The following is a 22,860-nucleotide window of genomic DNA, read 5'->3' as shown; positions in this document are numbered from 1 at the left end:
CTCCTGTTTCTACGCAGTACATTTTTCATTAAAAATGACACTTTATCTTTATTCTTTAGGTCAATATGCTTAAAATGATACCTTACTTATATAGGTTTGATTTTTATTACTTCGGAAAAAAATCATAACTACATACAGGAAAATTTATATGTTTAAAATTGTCCTCTTCTGACCCCTATAACTTTTTTATTTTTCCATATACGGGGCGATATAAGGGCAAATTGTTTGTACCGTGATCTGAAGTTTTTATCGGTACCAATCTTGTTTTGATCAGACTTTTTGATCGATTTTATTCATATTTTTATGTTATAAAAAGTGACCAAAAATACGCTATTTTGGACTTTGGAATTTTTTGGCACATACGCCATTGACCATGCAGTTTAATTAATTATATATTTTTATAGTTCGGACATTTCCGCACGCGGCGATACTACATATGTTTATTTTTATTTTTATTTACACTGGTTTTTTTTTTTTTAAAGAGAAAAGGGGGGTCATTCAAACTTTTATTAGGGAAGGGGTTAAATGATCTTTATAAATGTTTTTTTTTTCACTTTTTTTTTGCAATGTTATAGCTCCCATAGGGGGCTATAACACTGCACACACTGATCTTTTCCACATATCACTGCAAAGACATAACTTTGCATTGATCAGTGTTATCGGCGATTTCAGGCTTGCAGCAATCAATCGCCGTTCAGATGCGCAGGAGGAAGGTAAGGCACCCTCCTGCTGCGTTCCAGCTGATCGGGACATCTCAATTTTATCGAGATGCCGCGATTAGCCCGACTGAGCTGCCGGGATGGTTTTACGTTCACTTTTAGACGCGGCGATCAACTTTGATCGCCGCGTCTAAAGAGTTAATGCTGGACATCTGCCAGAACAGCGATGTCCGGCATTAGCTACGGGTCATGGCTGCTGATAGCAGCTGGAACCGTGCGGATATGATGCAAGCTCAGCTCCTGAGCTCGCTTCATAACCCTCCTGTGCCGCAGCGCCGTAAAAACCTGGCTTTTTGCGGCAAGGGGTTAAGAATGCTGGAGCGCATTATTCTTCTTTCTTAAGTGCCTACCACATGTGTACATCAAAGTGGTGTACCATTTCGCCATCCCAAGCCATCTTTTCATTGCGAAGAAGGCAGTACCAGCCCTGCACAATTTTGTATAAAAGGTGGGCCAGTCCTTGAGCCTGTCGGTGTGTATCAAAGTGCTTGGCAGTGCCGACGTGTTGAGCTGTAACTACGGTCAGGGACAATACATGCCCTTAACGGCACACTGGGTGAATGTGGTTCCTGCACAGCCACAACAGCAACTTGGACAGGTCATGCTTCTTCTGCCTCCGTGCTGTCAGGTTGTTGGTCCTGTGACAGTGTGCGACTCCCTCCTCATCCTCCACCGTGTCCTCAGCCTCTACTGCACGGACAAGTCTCAGTGCATTTCCAGCATACCAGGTGTGCACTTCAGCCACGCGTACCCTTCTTGAGCTACAGCGTGAGAACGGTATCCCCCAACATAGTCTGATTTGCGACGTTTTCAAATGTTGGAATTCTACCCTTATATGTTAAACCGACTATACGGACAGATAAAAGCCATCACCGATTTCTTGATGATCCAAGCGAATAGGGCGACTCCCCTGTGTAACTTCAATGTCAACCATTGGCAGCTCATACGTGACACCTGCCATTTGCTCAGACCCTTTGAGGAAGCCACCTCATTAGTCAGTCGCCAGGATTACGGGATGAACGTCATTCCACTGCTTCATTTAATACAACAAGTGTTGAAAACGATGGCTGGTCAGGGCACTGGAGACGTGGCGCCTACATCTCAATGCCACATGAGCCCTGTGGGGGCTAAACTGGAGGAGGAGGGAGAGGGGCACAGTCCAGCACAGTTTAGGTTTCGCAAGATGGGCGGTTTTTCTAGTAATCTAACAGGAGAGAAGGAGCAGGGGCAGCTAGAATATTATGAGGAAGGCTAGACAGAGGAACCAGGCACACCGATTCAGTATGCAGTGGAGATGAAGGTAGGGAGTCCCTCCGAGTCACTTGCACAAATGGCATGATGCATGCTCACTTGCTTGTGTAGTGACTGTCGAATTGTCACCATTCGGCAGTGGGATGACTTCTGTCTCTCCACCTTATTGGACCCTTGTTACCGGCACAAAATGAGGGCCGTTTTTACACCCACTAAGATAGAGGACAAACTGACCTACTACAGAGACATTCTACGTAGTCAGTTGGCCGATGCCTATCTGCACCATCGTCCATTCTCTCGCAGGTGTGACTCGGGGGGTCCTCTGTGCTCCCCTTCCACTGCCATGGCTGCTGGGGAGGGGTGGGGTGGCAGGAGCAGTACCAGCTCCATCAGCAGCAGCCTGAGTCTACAGTCGCTGATGAGTTCTTCACCCGCATAGTGAAGCAACTCATCAGCAACAGGTTGACTTGTAGCAGGACCTGAACCAGCAGGTGGTGGCATACCTTGATATGACTATGCCAACACACCTGGGGAGCCAAACTTGATTTGTGGCCACAACTAGCAGAGTTTGCCCTGGAAAAGCTGTCCTGTCTGGCCAGTAGTTTGCCATCAGAGTGGGTGTTTCGAGCTGCGGGAGCCATAGTAACCTAAAGGAAAACTCGTCTGTCCACGAAAAATGTGGAGAGACTGACCTTTGTGAAGATGAATCAGGCATGGATCAGCCAGGATTTCCAACCACCAATGCCTGATGCATCAGAGTAGATTGACCATGGTGCCACACCAACACTTCACAAATATGGATAGTGCAAAACATGTTTAAGGTGCTGCTCCCCTGTTATAGACATTCCTCATCATCAGACCACAAGTAAGTATTGAGGATATGCATTAGATAAAACCTAAAGGGGTACTCCGGTGGAAATGTTTTATTATTATTATTATTATTATTATTATTATTATTATTATTATTATTTTAAATCAACTGGTGCCAGAAAGTTAAACAAATTTGTAAATTACTTCTATTAAAAATTATTAATCCTTCCAGTACTTATTAGCTGCTGAATACTACAGAGGAATTTTTTTTCTTTTTGGAACACAGTGCTCTCTGCTGACATCATGAGCACAGTGCTCTCTGCTGACATCTCTGTCCATTTTAGGGACTGTCCAGAGCAGCATATGTTTGCTATGGGGATTTTCTCCTACTCTGGACAGTTTCTTAGGATAAAATATATGTACCCAAATTTTTTTTGAAATCAAACAAAAGGAAAGATGTGCAAAAAACACCATGTGATACCTACACCACCAAGTATAGATGTGATGCAAAGACCTCTTAAGGGTGAAAGAAAACAACATGTGGTCCATTGTAACTGGTAGGGGTAAAAACCTATGAAAAGCCCTACTCTCGCATTAATAATTCCCTTCTTGGCAAGTGTTACTCATCCTGAAAAGGGCGGCTCCACACAGGAACCTTTCCCTATTTCCACCTAAAAACACTGGGAAATGGCAGTGTTTGCAGGTGGAAATAGGGAGAGGTTCCTGTGTGGGGCCACCCTTTTTAGGGCGAGTAACACTTGCAAAGAAGGGAATTAAAAATGCAATAGTAGGGCCTTACAGGGGAAGTTTTTACCCCACCGGTCACAATGTACCACACCACACGTGGCTCCCTTCCACCTTTTAGAGGTCTTTACATCAAATCAATACTTGCACACCTTTCCTTTTCTTTAATTTCAAAAAACATTTTGAGTACATGTATTTTATCGTAAAAATATTATTAAAAGTAAATTTTTACGTAATGCATATCCTCAATACTTACTTGTGCACACTTACACTTTTTAGAAAAGAGACCGTTTTCTTCTGCCTACCTGCCTCAGCTACTATTCTGATCCTGCCACCCACCTGATGCCATGCATCTGATGCCAAGTTCTCCTTTTTTTCCCCACCTCCATCACCGGGTACTGGTATTGCCACCCACCGCCCCATTATGTCATTGGGTCACTTTTTGGGTCCTGATGCTGCTGATGCCACCTCCAGGCTGTCTCTTACTGCCACCATATTTTCTCCTCATGCTGATGCCAGCTCCAGGCTGTCTCATTCTGCCACCATATGTTCTACTCATGCTGCTGCCACCTCTTGGCTGTCTCATTCTGCAACTATATGGTCTCCTCATGCTTCCGCCACTTCCAGGCTGTGTCATTCAGCCACTATATGGTCTCCTCATGCTGCCGCCAACTCCAGGCTGTCATTCAGCCACTATATGGTCTGCTCATGCTGCCGCCAACTCCAGTCTGTGTCATTCAGCCACTATACGGTCTCCTCATGCTGCCCCCAACTACAGGCCATGTCATTCAGCCACTATATGGTCTCCTCATACTTCCACCACCTCCAGGCCGTCTCATTGTACCGCCATGTGGTCTCCACATGCTGCTGGCACATTATATAAAAAAATTTAGGTTCATCTATTTAAATCTTTAATTTAAATCTTTAATATTTTCAATTGTGAGGCCCTATGGTCTCATCAGGCTTTTACCACCTCCAGGCTTGGTCATTAAGCCACTATATGGTCTCCTCATGCAGCCGCCACCTCCACACTGTGTCATTCAGCCACTATACGGTCTCCTCATGTTGCCGCCACCTCCACGCTGTGTCATTCAGGCACTATGTGGTCTCCTCATGCTGCCATCAACTCCAGGCTGTGTCATTCAACCACTTTATGGTCTCCTCATGCTGCAGCCAACTACAGGCTGTGTCATTCAGCCACTATATTGTCTCCTCATGCTTCCGCCACCTCCAGGCTGTGTCACTGTATTGCCATGTGGTCTCCTCATGCTGCTGGCACATTAAATTAAATTAAACTTTTTAGGTTCATGTATTTGAAATCTTCAATTTAAATGTTAAAAAATATCTTTAGTCTTTTCAATTGTGAGGCCCTATGGTCTCGTCAGGCTGTTATCACCTCCAGGCTGGGTAATTCAGCCACTATATGGTCTCCTCATGCTGCCGCCACCTCCACGTTGTTTCATTCAGGAACTATATGGTCTCCTCATGCTGCCACCACCTCCACACTGTGTCATTCATCCACTATATGGTCTCCTCATTCTGATGCCACCTCCAGGCTCTGTCATTTTCTAATCTCTAATCTGCATGTCATACTGAATAACAGCATTATTTCACAAACCCAGCATGCACCTTATGTGTGTTACAGCAAGGCAAAGTGTTCTACACCCCTAGGCTCTCTGTAGGCCAGAAATAGCTGTTTTTAATACAGATTCACCGCAAGTAAATTCAGACCAACCCGATTTGAAAAAAATTTGCTCATCTCCAATAGTCTCCTAAGGGGATTAAAACATTTAGACTAAAATGATTGTTTTTAAATGTTGTAAAAGGTGTGGCTAAGCATCCCCCTAATAAAAGTTTCAAACACCCCCATCTTCCTATTATTTAACCCCTTAAGGACTCAGGGTTTTTCCTTTTTTGCACTTTCGTTTTTTCCTCCTCACCTTTTAAAAATCAAAACCCTTTTAATTTTGCACCTACAGATCATTATGATGGCTTTTTTTTTGTGCCACCAATTGTACTTTGTAATGACATCATTCATTTTACCAAAAAATCTACAACAAAACAATGAAAAATTATATATATATATATATATATATATATATATATATATATATATATACATATATGCAGCAACAGAAGAATGCAGCAGCACACTGCCAGCACAAAGATATAGGTGAAACATGAATATGCAGTTAAAACATGGAGAGCTATACAGCTATGGTGTAATAGATGCAAATGTGAAACTATGAAATAGTTCGCAAATTTGTCTCCGCCGGCGGTCAAATAGCTTGAACCGTCCCACCGCGATAAGGTGGCCTCATTGGGATGGACCCTACACTGTGAATATGCCTCTGTGTGAACAGTTCAGTAAGCATGGCAGGGTCTGGAACATCCAAGACACCTTATATACACACCTGATAGAGGTGGGTGGGGTGCAAGGCCAACATGGAGGTAGCCACTCCCCCGTATGTGCAATACAGACAAAGAATAAGTCAGCCAGCACTTTAGTTGATACCAAACTATTATATAGACCTGGCCTACAGGTGCACGCTACTAGGCTAGATATACAGCAACAGAAGAATGCAGCAGCACACTGCCAGCAGAAAGATATAGGTGAAACATGAATATGCAGTTAAAACATGGAGAGCTATACAGCTATGGTATTTGTCTCACAAATATATATATATATATATATATATATATATATATATATATATATATATTTGTGAGGCAAAATAAAAAAAAGCCATTTTGTAACTTTGGGGGCTACCATTTCTATGTAGTGCACTTCACTAAAATGACACCTTATCTTTATTCTGTAGGTCCATATGATTAAATGATGCCCAACTTACATAGGCTCGATTCTGTTTATCTTATGTAAAAATTATAACTGTTTGCACGAAAATTATTACGTTAGAAAATGTCCTCTTCTGACCCCTATACATTTTTCCGGATACAGGGCACCGTGATCTGAAGTTTTTATCGGTACCATTTTTGTTTTGATGGGACTTTTTGATCGCTTTTCATACATATTTTAATGGTATACAAAGTGACCAAAAATACCGTATTTATTGGGGTATACCAAGCACCGGCCTATAACACGCACCCTCATTTTACCAAGGATATTTGGGTAAAAAAAGTTTTTACCCAAATATCCATGGTAAAATGAGGGTGCGTGTTTGCGCGTGTATACCCCGATATACCCCCAGGAAAGGCAGGGGGAGAGAGGCCGTCGCTGCCCGCTTCTCTCCCCCTGTCTTTCCTGGGGTCTAGAGCGCTGCTGTCGGCCTTTCTCTCCCCCTGGCTATCGGCGCCGCTGCCCGTTCTGTCCCCCTGACTATCGGTGCCGGTGCCGATAGCCAGGGGGAGAGAAGCGGCGCCGACAGCCAGGGGGAGAGAAGGGGCAGCGGCACCCATTGCCGGCGCCGCTGCCCCATTGCCTCCCCCCATCCCCGGTGGCATAATTACCAGAGTCGGGTCCGCGCTGCTGCAGGCCTCCGGCGTGCGTCCCCTGCGTCGTTGCTATGCACGGCGCGGCGCACTGATGTCATGCGCCGCGCCGTTCAGCGTATAGCAACGACGCCGGGGACGCACGCCGGAGGCCTGCAGCAGCGCGGACCCGACTCAGGTAATTATGCCACCGGGGATGGGGGGAGGCAACAGGGCAGCGGCGCCGGCAATGGGTGCCGCTGCCCCTTCTCTCCCCCTGGCTGTCGGCGCCGCTTCTCCGATAGCCAGGGGGTGAGAAGGGCCGACAGCAGCGCTCTAGACCCCAGGAAAGGCAGGGGGAGAGAAGCGGGCAGCGACGGCCTCTCTCCCCCTGCCTTTCCTGGGGGTGTATCGGCGTATAACACGCACACAGACTTTAGGCTAAAAATTTTAGCCTAAAAAGTGCGTGTTATACGCCGATAAATACGGTACGCAAGTTTGGACTTTTTTTTTTTTACGAGCACGCCATTGACCATGCAGTTTAATTAACATTATATTTTTTATTGTTCGGACATTTACACACACAGCGATACCACATATGTTTATGTTTATTTTTGTTTACATTTTTTAACCCGTTAACGACAATGGACTTAAATGTACGTCATGGTGCCGTGGTACTTAACAAACCATGGTGTACATTTACACTCCTCCATTCCACTGTCATGCGGGGCAGGTCCCGGCTGCTATCAGCAGCCAATGACCCGCCGGTAATGGCGGACATCCAAGATTGCGCGGATGTCCGCCATTAACCCCTCAGATGCCGAGATCAATACAGATCACGGCATCTGCAGCAGTGCGGTACTCTTTAAAAGGATGATCGGATCGCCCGAGGTGCTGCTGTGGGGATCTGACCATCCAGCATGGTGGCTGGAGGTCCCCTCACCTGGCTCCAGCAGTCTCCTGTGGTCTTCTGCTCTGGTCTAAGATCGAGCAGACCAGATCAGAAGATAGCCGATAACACTGATCAGTGCTCTGCACTATGCACAGCACTGAACAGTATTAGCAATCAAAGGATTAGTATAGATAGTCCCCTATGGGAAAAATGGGAAAAATTCCCTCCCCCAATAAAAATGAATACACATATTTGGTATCGCCGCATGTGTAAATGTCCGAACTATTAAAATATAATGTTATTGATCCTGTATGGGGAACGGCGTGAACGTAAAAAAAAAGCGTAAGATTGCTTATTTTTTTGTCACATTTTTATAAAAAAATAATAAAAAAATTAATAAAAGTTTTATATACACAAATGTGGTATCAATAAAGAGGACAGATCATGGTGCAAAAAATTAGCCCTCATGCCGCCGATTATAAGGAAAAATGAAAAAGTTATAGGTCGTCAAAATAGAAGGATTTTAAATATACTATTTTTGCTAAAAAGTTTGCGATTTTTTTCAAGCACACCAATAATAGAAAAGTATATAATCATGCATATTATTTTAATTGGATTGACCCACAGAATATAGAGCACATGTCATTTTTATTGTAAATTGTACGGTGTGAAAACGAAACATTCCCAAATGTTTCCGCTAAATTGCGGTTTTCTTTTTAATTTACCCACACAAACAGTATTTTTTTGGTTGCGCCATACATTTTATGGTAAAATTAGTGATTTCATTACGCAGCACAACTGGTAGCGCAAAAAAAAAGCCCTCATACAAGTCTGTGGATGAAAATTTAAGAGTTACGATTTTTAGAAATCGAGGAGGAAAAAAACAAAAATGCAAAAATAAAATTGGCCTGGTCCTTAAGGTCAAAATGGGCTTGGTCCTTAAGGGGTTAAATGGGAAAAGTGGTCTGAATCAAATTTTTATTAGGGATGGTGTTAAATCACATTTATTCTCTTTTTTTTTTCCTTTTTTTTTTTACACTTGTATAGTCCCCACAGAGGACTATAACATGCAATCTTCTGATTGCATACACTGATCAATGCTATACCATAGCATAGCATTGATCAGTGTTATTGGTGCTCTGCTGCTCTCAGGATCTCAAGCATGGAGCAGTAGATCTCAGGCATGGAGCAGTATATCGCCGATCGGACGCCGAGGAGAAAGGTAGGGACCCTCCTCGTGTCTTCTCAGCGGATCAGGACACTGCGGTCTTACCGCGGTGGTCCCGATCAGCTCTGCTGAGCTGCCGGGAAGCTTTTTTTTTAATTTTATACGCAGCAATCAACTTTGATCGCCGCGTCTAAGGGGTTAATACCGGGCATCACCGCGATCAGTGATGTCTGGTATTAACCACGGGTCCCTGCCGTTGCTAGGTGTCGGGACCGACCCACTATGAGGCAGGATCAGCGTACAGGATGTACAGGTATGTCCTGCGTCCTTAAGAGGTTAAATAAAATAAGTCATGGGTCATGGACAAAATGAGTCATGGACAAGAGGAGACTCATGGACAAGACTGCATGAGCAGACACACCAATCACCTCCCACCACCACAAGGAGGGACACGCCCCCTTTCCCTGAGAGGATTTTTAACACTGTGAGCTAAAGCAAAGAGGTATTTTTATATTAAATATAGGGAATAGTGGCTACAAATTTAGATGTATATGGTAAGGATTGGGTACTGAGTAATTTATTTTTATATCTGGGATCTGGCAGGTGCACTTAAAATAAAACAAAACCTATATAATATAATATGGCATCATTGTAATCATACTGACATACAGAAAAAAGATAATATGTCATTTTAACCATGAAGTGCACTGTTGAGAAACAAAACCTCTCAAAAATAGCAAAACTCCCTTTTTTTTAAATAACTTTTATTTTGTGGTAAAATTAGTGATGTCATTACAAAGTAAAATTTGTTCTGCATAAAACAAGCCCTCATTATAGATATATAAGGCGAGGAGGAAAAAAGCAAAAATGCAAAAATGAAAAATGTGTGTCCTCAAGGGGTATTTTTGGTAATTTTTTTTCTCTAAGTTTCCATTGTATTATCTGTTATAAAATATGTATGCTTCAGTATCTCACTTTTATCTGTAAATATAAATAAATAATGAATATGAAATATATACCCTTTAACATTCACACAACCATAGGTGTCCATAGAACAAGAGCACATGCAAAAATCAATGTCATCCAATACAGACCATATAAATTCAGTAGAAAGACAGGAAGTGGAAGCTGGTAATCGCGCTGTCGAAATCAGAAAGTATATCCAGGATATTTTCGTCACGCCTGATGAAAAAAACAGACAGCTTTGAAACGCATTACGTGTACACATTACTTTAATAAACCTATGAAAATATCCTGGATTTACTTTCTGATTTTGACAGTGGGATTACCAGCTTCCACTTCCTGTCTTTCTGCTGATCCTATTGTCTTCACGCTGACTAGTCGGCATGGGAAGCCACTGCAGTCGACTGCCTTCTATGCTGTTTCGAGTGTTTTACCTCCCAAGTACAACCTCACCAGGTGAGCAAGTCTGTAACTAGTCTTTCGCCTTGGTGATATCATTGATTCCACACAGGGAGCGCCCTGTGTTTGTCTTGTTTTTGCAGACCGTATAAGTGTCAGCCTGTAAGATTGCATCAGGATTTTTTAATAAAGACAACCTGTCAGCCCCCAGGTGTCGCACACACCAGCCCCAGGACTTGACATGTAAGGAAAACAGCATTCTGGTATTCCTCTCCTCTATTTGATGTGGCGCTCGTGCAGGTGACTGCTATCCAGTAACTGGAAGAATGAACGCGGCAGTGCACAAGATGTCAGTCAAGCCTGGCGGGCCGGATACGGGCGAGATAAGTGTGATTGGAGCCCCCGTGTCTACTCGCCTATGACTGGATAGCAGTCACTTGCACGTGCCATATAAGCTTCTTTCTTTGCTGTCTGCAGCAACAAATAGAAGAGAGCTATATAGTAATAGAATTTTGTTCTCCACACCTGTCAGGTCTTGGGGCCAGTGTATGAGTCACCAGGGACCTGTTCAGTGCGGTATCAGTTACCAAACACATGGTTATGATAGTATATAACCGTATATGGTATATGGGGGGACTAGCTGTATTATGGCACAAATTACTTGGAGGCAACTTTCTATATGACCCTATTTATTGTGGGGCACTGTCCATATGGCATTGTTTACTTTAGGGCACTTTAAAGTGGGCAGTATTAGTGCCTAGGGCAGTGTAACTTATAAATATAGCCCTATTTATCCCCTTCTTTCCCAGTTGGCACTTTGCATTTCATTTAGTGAAGATAATTGTTCCTGAAGATCATCCTAAATAGGTTATTGTATGGATATTGGTTTTAAGTTCACCTTAACTGTTCTTTATCCAGGAAGTAGCTACATCAAAAACTTGACTTTATTATTCTTAAAGAAGCATTTCTATTTACTGTGCTTACAACTACTTCTATCATAAACCACATTACAGTATTGCCTCACAGCATCAACATGGTTTCCCTGAAGGCAGAGGGTGGGAACTACCACAGATGACAAAGTGGCAGTGGGTTGAAATAACTACATAGTCCCACAAAACTAAATTACTCTGTACAAAAGCAGGTTACTATTATGTAATATTTTCCTCTGAATCTATATTAGGATACCAAGTTGAATGAGAAAACATAACAGTTTAAGGGGCTGACCCAAAAAGGGAATCCTAGTTTATAATGCCTTTTAGAGCATTCCCATATTTTATTTGGTCCACTATTCCTATGAATGACATTGATTTATGTCATTTCCTGTGCTGTGGGTCTATTTGACCTTTCCAATTAACGCAATTGATATATTTTCTGTTGTGGAGAAGTTAAAGGGTAGCGACGGCTATGTCTGCTTCTGTAGGAGACTTCACAAACCAGAAACATGGCCAGCTTAATCTTAAGAAGGGGTTATCATGATGAGATGAAATAATCACAATATTGTTAATATGGAAGAACAATGTCACCTTCATTCTCATATTGGTGCAGAGAATTTAAGCACATACTTTCACAATTGCGTAAAAAAATCCCATAGATATGTAAAGAATGATCAACCCACAAACACTGAATTCAATAAAGTCATTGACACAGTTTAAACATGGAAGAATTTACTTTATTTGTGTCTCAATTAACAGTGGCTGTAAACATTCAATGGTCGATCCCTGCATACAGTTTTTGCTCTCAGACATTTAGGTTTGTTATGTCTAGGGAAGCTTATATTTCTACTAGCATGTTTTTTAATACTTTGTGTCTTCCATAAATTTCAATTGTGTAAAACTTACAGCATGTGTTGCCACTATAAGCATGAGTGATAAGCTAATGTCTGGATAAATTGTCAAAAGTGTAGCTAGAGGGGGCTGGACATGCAATGTCACCGGCTGCTAGGTACCAGTCACAAATAGCCACTCTTGGTTAGGGTATTCAGAGGGCTAGGGCAGCAAACAAATTATATTTTGCCCCGGACAAAGAAAAGGCTAGCTACACTGCTCATATGCATGTGCTGAAACAGACAATTAGATATAAGCCTCATTTTTATGTGAATACATAAAGCAGGATCATTTCATTCTTATGTATCTTAGTTACGTTTCGCATTTTTACAATGGCTCAGATCCTGAGCTTTAACTTCTGTAGCTTGACTGGCTGGAAACAAATCTCACACTGCCACTGCTGCTGCCACCGCCGCCACCGCCAGCTGAAATGCCATAGCCTGCGGAGCTACCAGAGCTGAATCCACTTCCTCCAAAGAAGCCTCCAGCACCACCTCCTGCTCCACCACCAAAGCCAAAGCTTCCACCAGCTCCACCACTACCACCACCACCACCGGCAGCCAGGCTTGTCTTTCCACTGACAACAGCTGTAAAACAGAAGAATGATAAATATGTCATCTAACAGAATGCATACCTTTATATTTACATGATATTATAATTAATGTATTCATTTTACGATGTTTGTGAACTTACATTTCTAAAAATGCACAAAAATTATGATGATCGACAGGTAGCAATATCTTTTGATCATCTTAGATCTGAATTGTGTCAAACTAGAAGGCACAATTTTCCATATTGGTTTCCCAAAGTATCAGTCAGTGGACTAAAAATGTGACAGTTCATACATACATATTAGACATCATTATACGGATAGTGTGTCCTCCTCCTATAAGTGACCTCAGATTTCCAGCTAAGCTAAAATAGGTCCCATGATAAACTTTTCTGCAGCCTTGTCTTATTCAAAATAATATGTGTCCTTTGACTTTTTGAGAGAGATGATTCATATCTGAGTGATCTGCACCACTTTCGCATCAGTTTCCTTTTATGCCAATAATATGTGCCTTAGGGTGCAAATAAGCATTATCCCCTTTTATACAAAAGCCCTGCCTACTTTCTAATAAGCCTGCCCCCTTGTCAAGTGTTTCATAAATCATAATTCTTTTAGTTTCAATTGTTTTGAATATGTATTTATCTAAATAAATAATTTATCTTACTCATTGTGTTACAATACATTTCTTTTTCCCAACTGGGAATTATATGGCCTATATATGTGTAGTGACCAGGGTAGGGTATAATATACATGCATAGCCTTAAGTTAACTTATAAAACTCACTTTTCTTTGTTTGAGGTAAGCACAAAGCACTACGTTTTTTTTTGTTTCTTATATTATTCACTCCCACATTCCTTTATTATATTATAAACTTCATAAACACATCAAAAACTAAAATCATGTGAATACAATGTATTAAATAATAAGCAATACTTACAGATGCTGACATTGCTGTCTGTAGACAACCTACAAGTTAAAAAAATATATATTAAAAGGCAATATTAATATCAAAATAGATTTCCCTAGGGTCAGACTCCAGGACCATTTTTGTCCACATGTAACAGATCTCTTTCTATAAGCATGCATTATAGCATTTCAGTAAAATAATTCACCTTCTTGATATGTTTACATAATGTTTAAGTCTACATAATGTACAATAACATTATAACAACTAATACCTAGTCTCTTCTCCTTCAAGCAGCTTCCTGTAGGTGGCAATTTCAACATCCAGAGCCAGTTTGACATTCATCAGTTCCTGGTATTCTCGGAGCTGGCGGGCCATCTCCTGCTTGGCCTTCTGTAGAGCAGCCTCTAGTTCTGCCAGTTTTGCATGGGCATCCTTCAGGACAACCTCCCCACGATCTTCTGCCTCAGCAATGGCTGTCTGAAGTTTGGCATTCTTTAAAATGGAATTAAGAAAAAATATTTAATTGCAATATGCCAGAGATTTAACCTCTAAAAATGTAATGTTTCTTACAAATGGATGCCTTAAATCCATCCATTCTATGTACAAATTTACCTGTTTCTTCACATTTTCAATTTCAGCTCGCAGCCTCTGAAGTTTGCGGTTTAGTTCAGAGATCTCATTCTTGCTGATTTTCAGGGCATCACCTTGTTGGCCAGCAGATGCTTGTAGTTCTTTAACCTGTCAAAAAGAATAGTGTATTGTATCTTATTGCAAAAGGGTGAACAAAAAAAACTAAAACTAAAAAACAAACTGCTCATCATGTTATACAGTCAACATTTTCCCATTCTCTTTAATGTATTCCAAATAATGCACTTACCTTGCCTTGGTAAACAGCCTCAGCTTCTGATCTGCTCTTTTTGGCAATTTCTTCATACTGAGCCTTCACCTCAGCAATGATGCTGTCCAGATCTAATGCTCTGTTATTGTCCATAGAAAGGATCACTGAGGTGTCAGAAATTTGAGCTTGGACTTGGGCCATTTCCTGTAAGTTATAATAAAAAAAACATGAGTGGACTTTGTAAGTGAAAAACAATCTTTACAAACGTTAAACATTTTTGAATTTGAAGATTCCCACCTTATAGATTGGAAAAAAATGAACACTCTATGCTATACAAAAGAAAGCAGACAGTTAAAACTTACTTGCTCAAACAGGGTCCTGAGGAAATTGATTTCATCAGTCAGGGCATCAACCTTGGCTTCCAACTCAACCTTGTTCATGTAAGCAGCATCCACATCCTACAACAAAGACAGAGAAGGTAACTAAACAAAAGAAGAGGTGAAAGTATTAGCTTAAAGTTTTGCTTAAAAACATCTATATCACAACCCCATAAAAAGTTTGTGGCGAAGATGAGAACCTAAACATCGAACACTATGACAGTCTACAAGGTATCGAAACATATTAGACCAATTCATACATTAAAATGGTCGAAGGTCATCACTTTCTATTGAGCCAAAAGAAACCACATTTGTCAAACAGTTATTTATTTACTACAGCTTTTCTGAGATCTCATACTGAAAAGTGTTAGTTCTGTATTGTATAAAACCATATATTTAAATGTTTTTAACTTTTCCATGAGGGGACATTTTTTAGAAACAGCATCACTATTCTCCTTGGACTGTGTATGCTCTGACTGCTCAGCATTATTCAAGTACTGTGTGATTGAAACCATTTAACTATAATGGTCTATGAGTCACATGATTACAATGCCAGACATATCCACAAGAGTGCTATGCCTTAGATTAGGGAGCATTTTTTTTTTGTAGTGATCAAGAAAAAATTTTTGTCTAAGAGAAATGGAAGCTCACACATGTATTCAAAGGAACCATCTTTAACAAACAATATCAATCTCAATGCCATTTGTGCACCTCTTGTATTTTGATTTGCCATAAGATCCACCATTTTTAGGTTATGTTTAAATGTGACCTTTTAAAACAGTCCATCACGCTTGTCTTTTTCTTTCTTTACTTACTTTTTTGATCACAACAAACTCATTTTCGGCAGATGTCCGTTTGTTAATTTCATCTTCATATCTGTATCAATAAAAGATAAGACATTGAGATCATTTGGTGACAATGGTTTGTCAAATAGAGAATCTGGACAATTGATTTTGTCTTTATGTTTCTTCACTAACAAGTAAGTTTGCTGAAGTTTGTTACATATCTGTGCCACAAACCATTCTCTTCAAGTCAAAGTACAAAAGAAATTTGGAACTAACAATTTTCAGTGTTATATTCTGATTTTTTGTGCTCAATAGAACACAAGTTTAAGGGCAACAACAACAGTAGGAGCCACACCTTATTTACATCTCAACATATTGCAATGCAAAAGCATCAATAGCCACAATTACAATAACATTTTTACTTTCACTGAAACAATTTTTTTTAGCATTTATGACCAGAAGATGATGCATATCAATAACAAGTACATGTCTTATTGGTTACAGTACTTACTTGTTTTTGAAATCATCCACTAAATCTTGCATATTTCTCAGTTCTCCATCCAGTCTAAATTTATCATTTTGGAGACCATCCAGTTGTCTCTTTAAGCTGCTAATGTATGCATCAAAAATGACTTCAGTGTTTCCTTTTCTGGGGCCTACTCCCTTGATTTGTCCTCCTTGTTCTTGCAGAAGGGCCCATTTTGTTTCAAGTACCTTGTTTTGTTGCTCAAGGAAACGTACCTAAGGTTAAAACATAGACAAAATAATCACATTATTCCCTGTATACAAGTGTATGCTTTGCCATTTTCAATTTGTATCAACATATTTAACTAATAGCCAATGAGTATAACAGAAACAGTTGAAAGTAAAGACATTAAACATGCTACATAAAACTTAGACAATTTGCATACATATCAAATAGGCAAAAATAAATTATTTTTATGGACAACATTTGCAAAACTTCTGATCAAAGAGCATGATATATAAGAGATTAACATTCACATCCAACCAGAAGTCTGAAAGTGCAACAAATTATGGTTAAACCGTTTCAGTTTTCCAGACATATCTCTGAAAAAAGAAAAGACAGAAATATGACGTAATCCCAAGCACATTACCTTGTCAATGAATGAAGCAAATTTGTTGTTCAATGTTTTGATTTGTTCTCTTTCTTGAACTCTGACTTTTTGTATGTTTGGGTCAATCTCCAAATTCAGTGGGGCAAGAAGACTTTGGTTGACTGTAACTTCCTGAATGCCAGCTTGGGGTCCTCCTGGAAAGCCAGGGCCTCCAAAGCCACCGAATCCTCCTGCTCCACCTCCAAAGCCACCACCAGCTCCTCCACCAAAGCCTCCTGCACCAAAGCCTCCTGCACCAAAGCCTCCAGCTCCAGCTCCAAATGCTTGGCCACCGGCAGTGGTGATGGCAATGCTCTTTCTGGTACCGAAGTTATATAGGCTTCTGCTACCAAAGCCTGCAGCACCACCTCCACCAGCTCCCCCAGCTCCACCAGCTCCGCCACCAGCTCCAAAACCTCCACTGCTTCTGGACACAGAGAATGAGCTAAAGCCCTTGCTTTGGGCTCCACCACCAAATTGCTTGAATTGACTCATTGATGCTTGGTAAATGGCCAATGTGAGAAAATGAGAAGAGTGGATAGACTGGACACCACTGTGGCTGAGATTCAAAAAATCCTCATATATATACCCTGTGTCCAGTGTATATCTGTGCAGGGAGATCAATTTACAAGTTACATTTGCTTGACATGCCTTTTCATGAAAATACTATTTCAGGAATGACATTGCTTCCAGGCTCTAATTTTGCAGAAGTAGCAGGTGAAAGCAAAGCTTATCAAGAGTAACCTGTAAAACCCTTTTTGATCTACATTAGCATGAAATGATGGATGTGTTTGCTCTGAATTATTTTATGTAGCCATAGTAGAACTGATTTACCAAGTTTGAAATTTGTAGCAAATGAGACCGGTTCATGGAAAACCAACAGAGAACAGGATTATAAAAAATAAGGTAATATTTTATTATGGACAAAAAAGATAACTCACTTGGGTTGCTTACTAGCTGGCACTGATATGCTAGCAGATCAAGGGGCAGGCTGTGTTGAGGAATATTGGTTGGCTGGTCTATGGTGTCATTTTAGTAAACCTTAATCTAGTGTGTAGATGTTCTTACGGTAGAAAAAAGAAAAAAATATTTTCAGCTCACCACTCTGCAGTGCTGGAAGATCAGAAGTCCTGTAACGTGCGGAGAGCAGGGTAGGCAAACAGCGGGCCGGGTCCCGGAATAGAATGGACAAGAAAGGGGCAAGAAAGCACGGGCCTCCAGCTGCTCCACTTGCGAAGTGAAAAATGTGTAAAACTTGACTTTTAATCCATTAGGTTAAAAACATGGGATATCCATGGACATGGGACACACAAAAAGAAAGAAACCGACGCGTTTCGAGCCTAATCTGGCTCTTAGTCGTGGCACTACTCAACCAGATCCAAACCTAAAGCTATGATACAGTAAAGGTGCCCATACACCTTATACTAAAACTGGTAAACCCACTGACACTGGCATGTTTAGTCTACTCAGTCGAAAGTTTATGGCAGCTCCCGATTCTCCACCAACAGATTATGTTAGAGGAGAGAAGGATTGGGCATAATAGATTTTCACTGCCCGACCCTTTTGTTCTGTGAGGGATAAGCTTGCGCCAGATCAGTCTGGCTATGGCTTACCCCTCCCTAAAGAGGAACCATGTGGCCTCAACAAACATGTATGTTGAGCTTGAGCGAGATGATTAGGCCATCAAAATGTTTATTCAATAGAGGACAAAGTTTATTCAATAGAGAACTAGAACCAAGCCTATAACAGAAGCACCATGAAAGGAACCAAATCTGTGGAAACTAGTAATTGTCACCACCAAGCTGGACAATTCTTAGGTGGGAGCATGAAAAAAATAATAAAGCTAGACATGTACAATAGGGTGTGCCTGGACCACCCTGTGTGAACGCCTTTGGGTATACTCATATTTCAGTTTTTGCTTAGCAGCTGATCTAAACTGATTAAAAACTGATGACAAATTGAATTAAATAGTAAAGAAAAGCAAATAATGACAGATAGTGATCCTGACCGAACTCATGCACAGAACTAATGCAAACTGATTCATCATGAAATAGTATATTCTTCCTTTTTTTTAACAAGCCTTTCAAAGATAACATTTACCGAAAGTAATTGTCTTCTGAAAACAATCGGATCTAGCATGGTACTCGGCTACAGAAAATCATGATCCATAAGAGGGGAATTCTAAGCAGGGCTCTCCCACCTCCTCTCGATGACATCCATGTGTCACAATAGATCATATAGAAAAAGATTGTCTTCTGTGAAGAAAAGTATTTTTGCAAGGTTATCTACAACTTTCTTTCCTATAGAAAGATATTACTGTTGCACATGAGTTTCATACTACTGACATTTTTATGCAGATTTTGGGGCAACTATATGTTGTTAGTGGAGCCCCAGACTCAAAGTTAAGTATATCTGTAGTTGGCAAAAACTTTTTATATAATGCAGATATATATATATATATATATATATATATATATATATATATATATATATAATTATATTACTAGGTTAAAAAATGCTGTCCTTGCAGTTACTGTCTGTGTATCTCTATGAGGAGTCCAAATTCAGGGAGTAAGGGTGGACAAGCTGGGCACAGAGCCCTGCTTGTCCTCAGTGTACAGAGCCCTGCTTGTCCTCACTGAAAAAAGAACAGCTTGTCCTCAGTGCACAGAGCCCTGCTTGTCCTCAGTGTACAGAGCCCTGCTTGTCCTTAGTGTACAGAACCCTGCTTGTCCTCAGTGTACAGAGCCCTTCTTGTCCTTAGTGTAAAGAGCCCTTCTTGTCCTCAGTGTACAGAGCCCTGCTTGTCCTCAGTGTACAGAGCCCTGCTTGTCCTCAGTGTACAGAGCCCTGCTTGTCCTCAGTTTACAGAACCCTGCTTGTCCTCAGTGTACAGAACCCTGCTTCTCCTCAGTGCACAGAGTCCTGCTTGTCCTTAGTGCACAGAGCCCCGCTTGTCCTCAGTACACAGAGCCCTGCTTGTCCTCAGTGTACAGAGCCCTGCTTGTCCTCAGTGTACAGAGCCCTGTTTGTCCTCAGTGTACAGAACCCTGTTTGTCCTCAGTGTACAGAACCCTGTTCGTCTTCAGTGCACAGAGTCCTGCTTGTCCTTAGTGCACAGAGCCCTGCTTGTCCTCAGTGTACAGAGCCCTACTTGTCCTCAGTGTACATAGCTCTGCTTGTCCTCAGTGTACAGAGCCCTGCTTGCCCCAGTGCACAGAGTCCTGCTTGTACTCAGTACACAGAGCCCTGCTTGTTCTCAGTGTACAGAGCCCTGTTTGTCCTCAGTGTACAGAGCCCTGCTTGTCCTCAGTGTACATAGCTCTGCTTGTCATCAGTGTACAGAGCCCTGCTTGTCCCCAGTGCACAGAACCTTGCTTGTCCTCAGTGTACAGAGCCCTGTGGACGCTCAGTAAAGATTGGACATCTTATATGTGAATTCTGGCTACTGTTCACAATCAAAAGCTATGCCCTGCACTATAGGTGAATGCAGGTGAGCTGACTATGCTGGTGTAGTTGTGTTCTACAGATTTACCACAATGGTTTAACAAATTCCACCTGACTGGATTATACTATTTTGAGTCAAAATTTTTGCTACTCATGTAATTTTGAAGTTTATTTATTTTATTTTATTTTATTTTATTATTATTTATTTATTTTTTATTTTTGGGGGGGGGATTCAAACACCCTTTCCTTGTTATATCTTGACCAATAGCAAATAATTATCTTAGCCTATGGAACAGAATGCTTTACACTCATGGTAAATGTGGATATGACATATCACTTTGAGTTCACTTTATCAAGTCCTCACTAAATTACTTCTTCCACAAAACAATCCCTGTGATGCACAGTACATACTAGGGCCTACATACTACAGAGGCAGACTGTATGACTTTGCATATTGGAAGCCTAGTGCTGGTTGGCACCATGCCCTTTCACCATTAAATGGGTACTCTGCCCCTAGACATCTTATCCCCTATCCAAAGGATAAGGGATAAGATGTCTGATCTCGGGGGTCTCCCTGCTGCACCCGACGTTCGTTTACAGTGTTGTGTGCAGCGCTGGTGGCTCTTGATGTCACGGCTGCACCCCCCTCGATCGAACTTTGCTCCATGCCAGACAACTGGCGATGCGAAGTTGAGGCTCATGATGTCATGACCATGCCCCCATCTCCAATAGCCTTGCATTGAGGGGGTGAGGCCGTGACATCAAGAGCAGGGCGTGGCCATGACGTCATGAGCCTCGGCTTCGCAATGCCAATTGTCTGGCACGAAGCGAAGTTCAATCCGTGCACCAGATGTCTGGGGTTCCGCAGCCTCTGAATAGGGGATTAGATGTCTAGGGGCAGAGTACTCCTTTAAGTAACAAGAATCTCTGCAGACCTCCACTTTATAGATGAATTGCATGGTTAGAGGGTATAGAATTGGCCATAAAACAGCCATAGAGGAGTCAAATTCATAGGGCAGTAAAGTCTAGTAGCTTAATGGTGGCGGATCTGGTACTTTAAAAGAAACCATAGGGAGCTTTATGGCATTTTAAGAATAGGAACCTACATAAGGGTGCCACTTTCAGGGCAGATTAATACAGTACACTAAGGAGTAATTTGATCAATAGGTAGTTTCAAACTAAGAAACAGAGAAATTTTACTCTTTACAATCCTGATAAACTGAATCAATTGTACCACAATGAATGACATGATGAACCCCATGATTCTTGGATAACCCTGGGTACTATTGAATCAGTTGGAGCCCTGTGATTTCATTGTGTATTGTCTGTTAGTCATGCAGATATGTTATGATCAGCCATGTGTAATCTTTCACCAATTTCATACATAAAAGAAAGGGGACTTTGTTGCTAAAATCAAAATGGGTCACCCATTACAAACGTGATTAATGTTTATTCCCCTACATTTTTGTGGTTCTCTAATCTATAAAAAAAAAAAAAAAATAACCATTATATGTTATGAAACTACAGCAGGTTTAGAGCTTTTCTCATACGATAATTCTCTCTTCTCACTCCAGATAACCTTAAAATTTACCAATGATATGTGTTTCCTTTTGGGAATGGCTTCTATAGAATAATAAGAGATACACAGGCACACTTCCACCCAGCGGAAAAGGGTCTAGATCCCCTCTAGCACAAGTTCATCACAGACTATGACTACATTGTTAACATAGCTTTTCCGACATGTTTCTTCTTGCTGTGGTCAAAGTGTTATTTATTGCCTTAAAATAATATGTAGTCAATCTTCTCTTCAGTATATGTCCTCTAGATATATTGTTCAAAAAGGATCCTCAACCCTCTTTTAGACTCTGTATTTATTTGGTTTCTTATTAAAGATGTGTATGTAGGAGGGTGACACTGTAATTATATTGTGCACTCTCCCCTTGCTATATTGAATGTGTTGTTACAGTAAGAAATGTTGCCATGTTGTAAAATGTGATATTCCTGTATCAACTGTAAAATGACATTGCATGTGCCACTGAGCTGCGGTCTCTGTGCTGGTTAGCCATATGGTGCTGGATAATTTGAGCCTTGTGTGCCATGCTGCTATTGGGCAGGTAGCTTAGACTGGTGTCTGTGTGATCAACTGTGGAAACAACCGGCCCAGGCCCATTTTGGCCTTAACAACCAGGCCAATTTTGTTTTAGCATTTAAATTTTTTCCTCCTCACCTTCTAAAAATCATAACTCTTTTATATTTCCATCCACAGACTAGTATGAGGGCTTGTTTTTTGTGTCACCAGTTTTTCTTTGTAATGGCATCACTTATTTTACCATAAAATGTATGGCGCAAAAAAAAAAGAAAAAGATTTATGTGGGAAAATTTAAAAGAAAACCGCAATTTAGCAAAGTTTGGAAGGTTTGGTTTTCACGCTGTACACTTAACGGTAAAAATGACATGTTTGCTTTATTCTGTGGGTCAATACGATTAAAATGATACCCATGTAATATGTTTTTCTAGAATTGTACCACTTAAAAAAAAAATCTTAAACTATTTTAGCAAAATTAGTATGTTTGAAATTGCCCTATTTTGACCACTTATAACTTTCAAATTTTTCCATATATGGTGCAGTATGAGGGTTAATTT

At 41.0% G+C, this 22,860-nt stretch overlaps 1 protein-coding gene across 1 annotated transcript; it reads right to left on the bottom strand.

The window, feature by feature from the left end:
• Nucleotides 1-12,549: 12,549 nt before the first annotated feature.
• Nucleotides 12,550-17,265, bottom strand: LOC130355326 (keratin, type II cytoskeletal 5-like). The gene is made up of 9 exons (XM_056555353.1): nt 16,771-17,265; nt 16,167-16,396; nt 15,686-15,746; nt 14,856-14,951; nt 14,533-14,697; nt 14,268-14,393; nt 13,927-14,147; nt 13,686-13,714; nt 12,550-12,785 (listed from the first exon to the last, which is right to left on the bottom strand). The coding sequence occupies exons 1-9, from the start codon at nt 17,263-17,265 to the stop codon at nt 12,550-12,552; spliced, it is 1,659 nt and encodes a 552-aa protein (XP_056411328.1).
• Between the last annotated feature and the right edge of the window lie 5,595 nt (nt 17,266-22,860).

Source organism: Hyla sarda, chromosome 2, assembly GCF_029499605.1.
Source record: "Hyla sarda isolate aHylSar1 chromosome 2, aHylSar1.hap1, whole genome shotgun sequence".
In the NCBI taxonomy this organism is placed as follows: Eukaryota; Metazoa; Chordata; class Amphibia; order Anura; family Hylidae; genus Hyla; species Hyla sarda.
The sequence above is the reverse complement of the archived record's forward strand: the minus strand, read 5'-3'. Positions and strand labels throughout refer to the sequence as shown.

Bases quoted from the DNA above. Each gene is read 5' to 3' on its own strand.
- LOC130355326 (XM_056555353.1), bottom strand. From the start codon at position 17,265: ATGAGTCAATTCAAGCAATTTGGTGGTGGAGCCCAAAGCAAGGGCTTT. The intron at 14,952-15,685 runs GTAAGTAAAGAA...TCTTTGTTGTAG, and splicing joins AGTTTGTTGTGATCAAAAAA to GATGTGGATGCTGCTTACAT. The intron at 14,148-14,267 runs GTAAATTTGTAC...TCCATTTTAAAG, and splicing joins TTGAAAATGTGAAGAAACAG to AATGCCAAACTTCAGACAGC.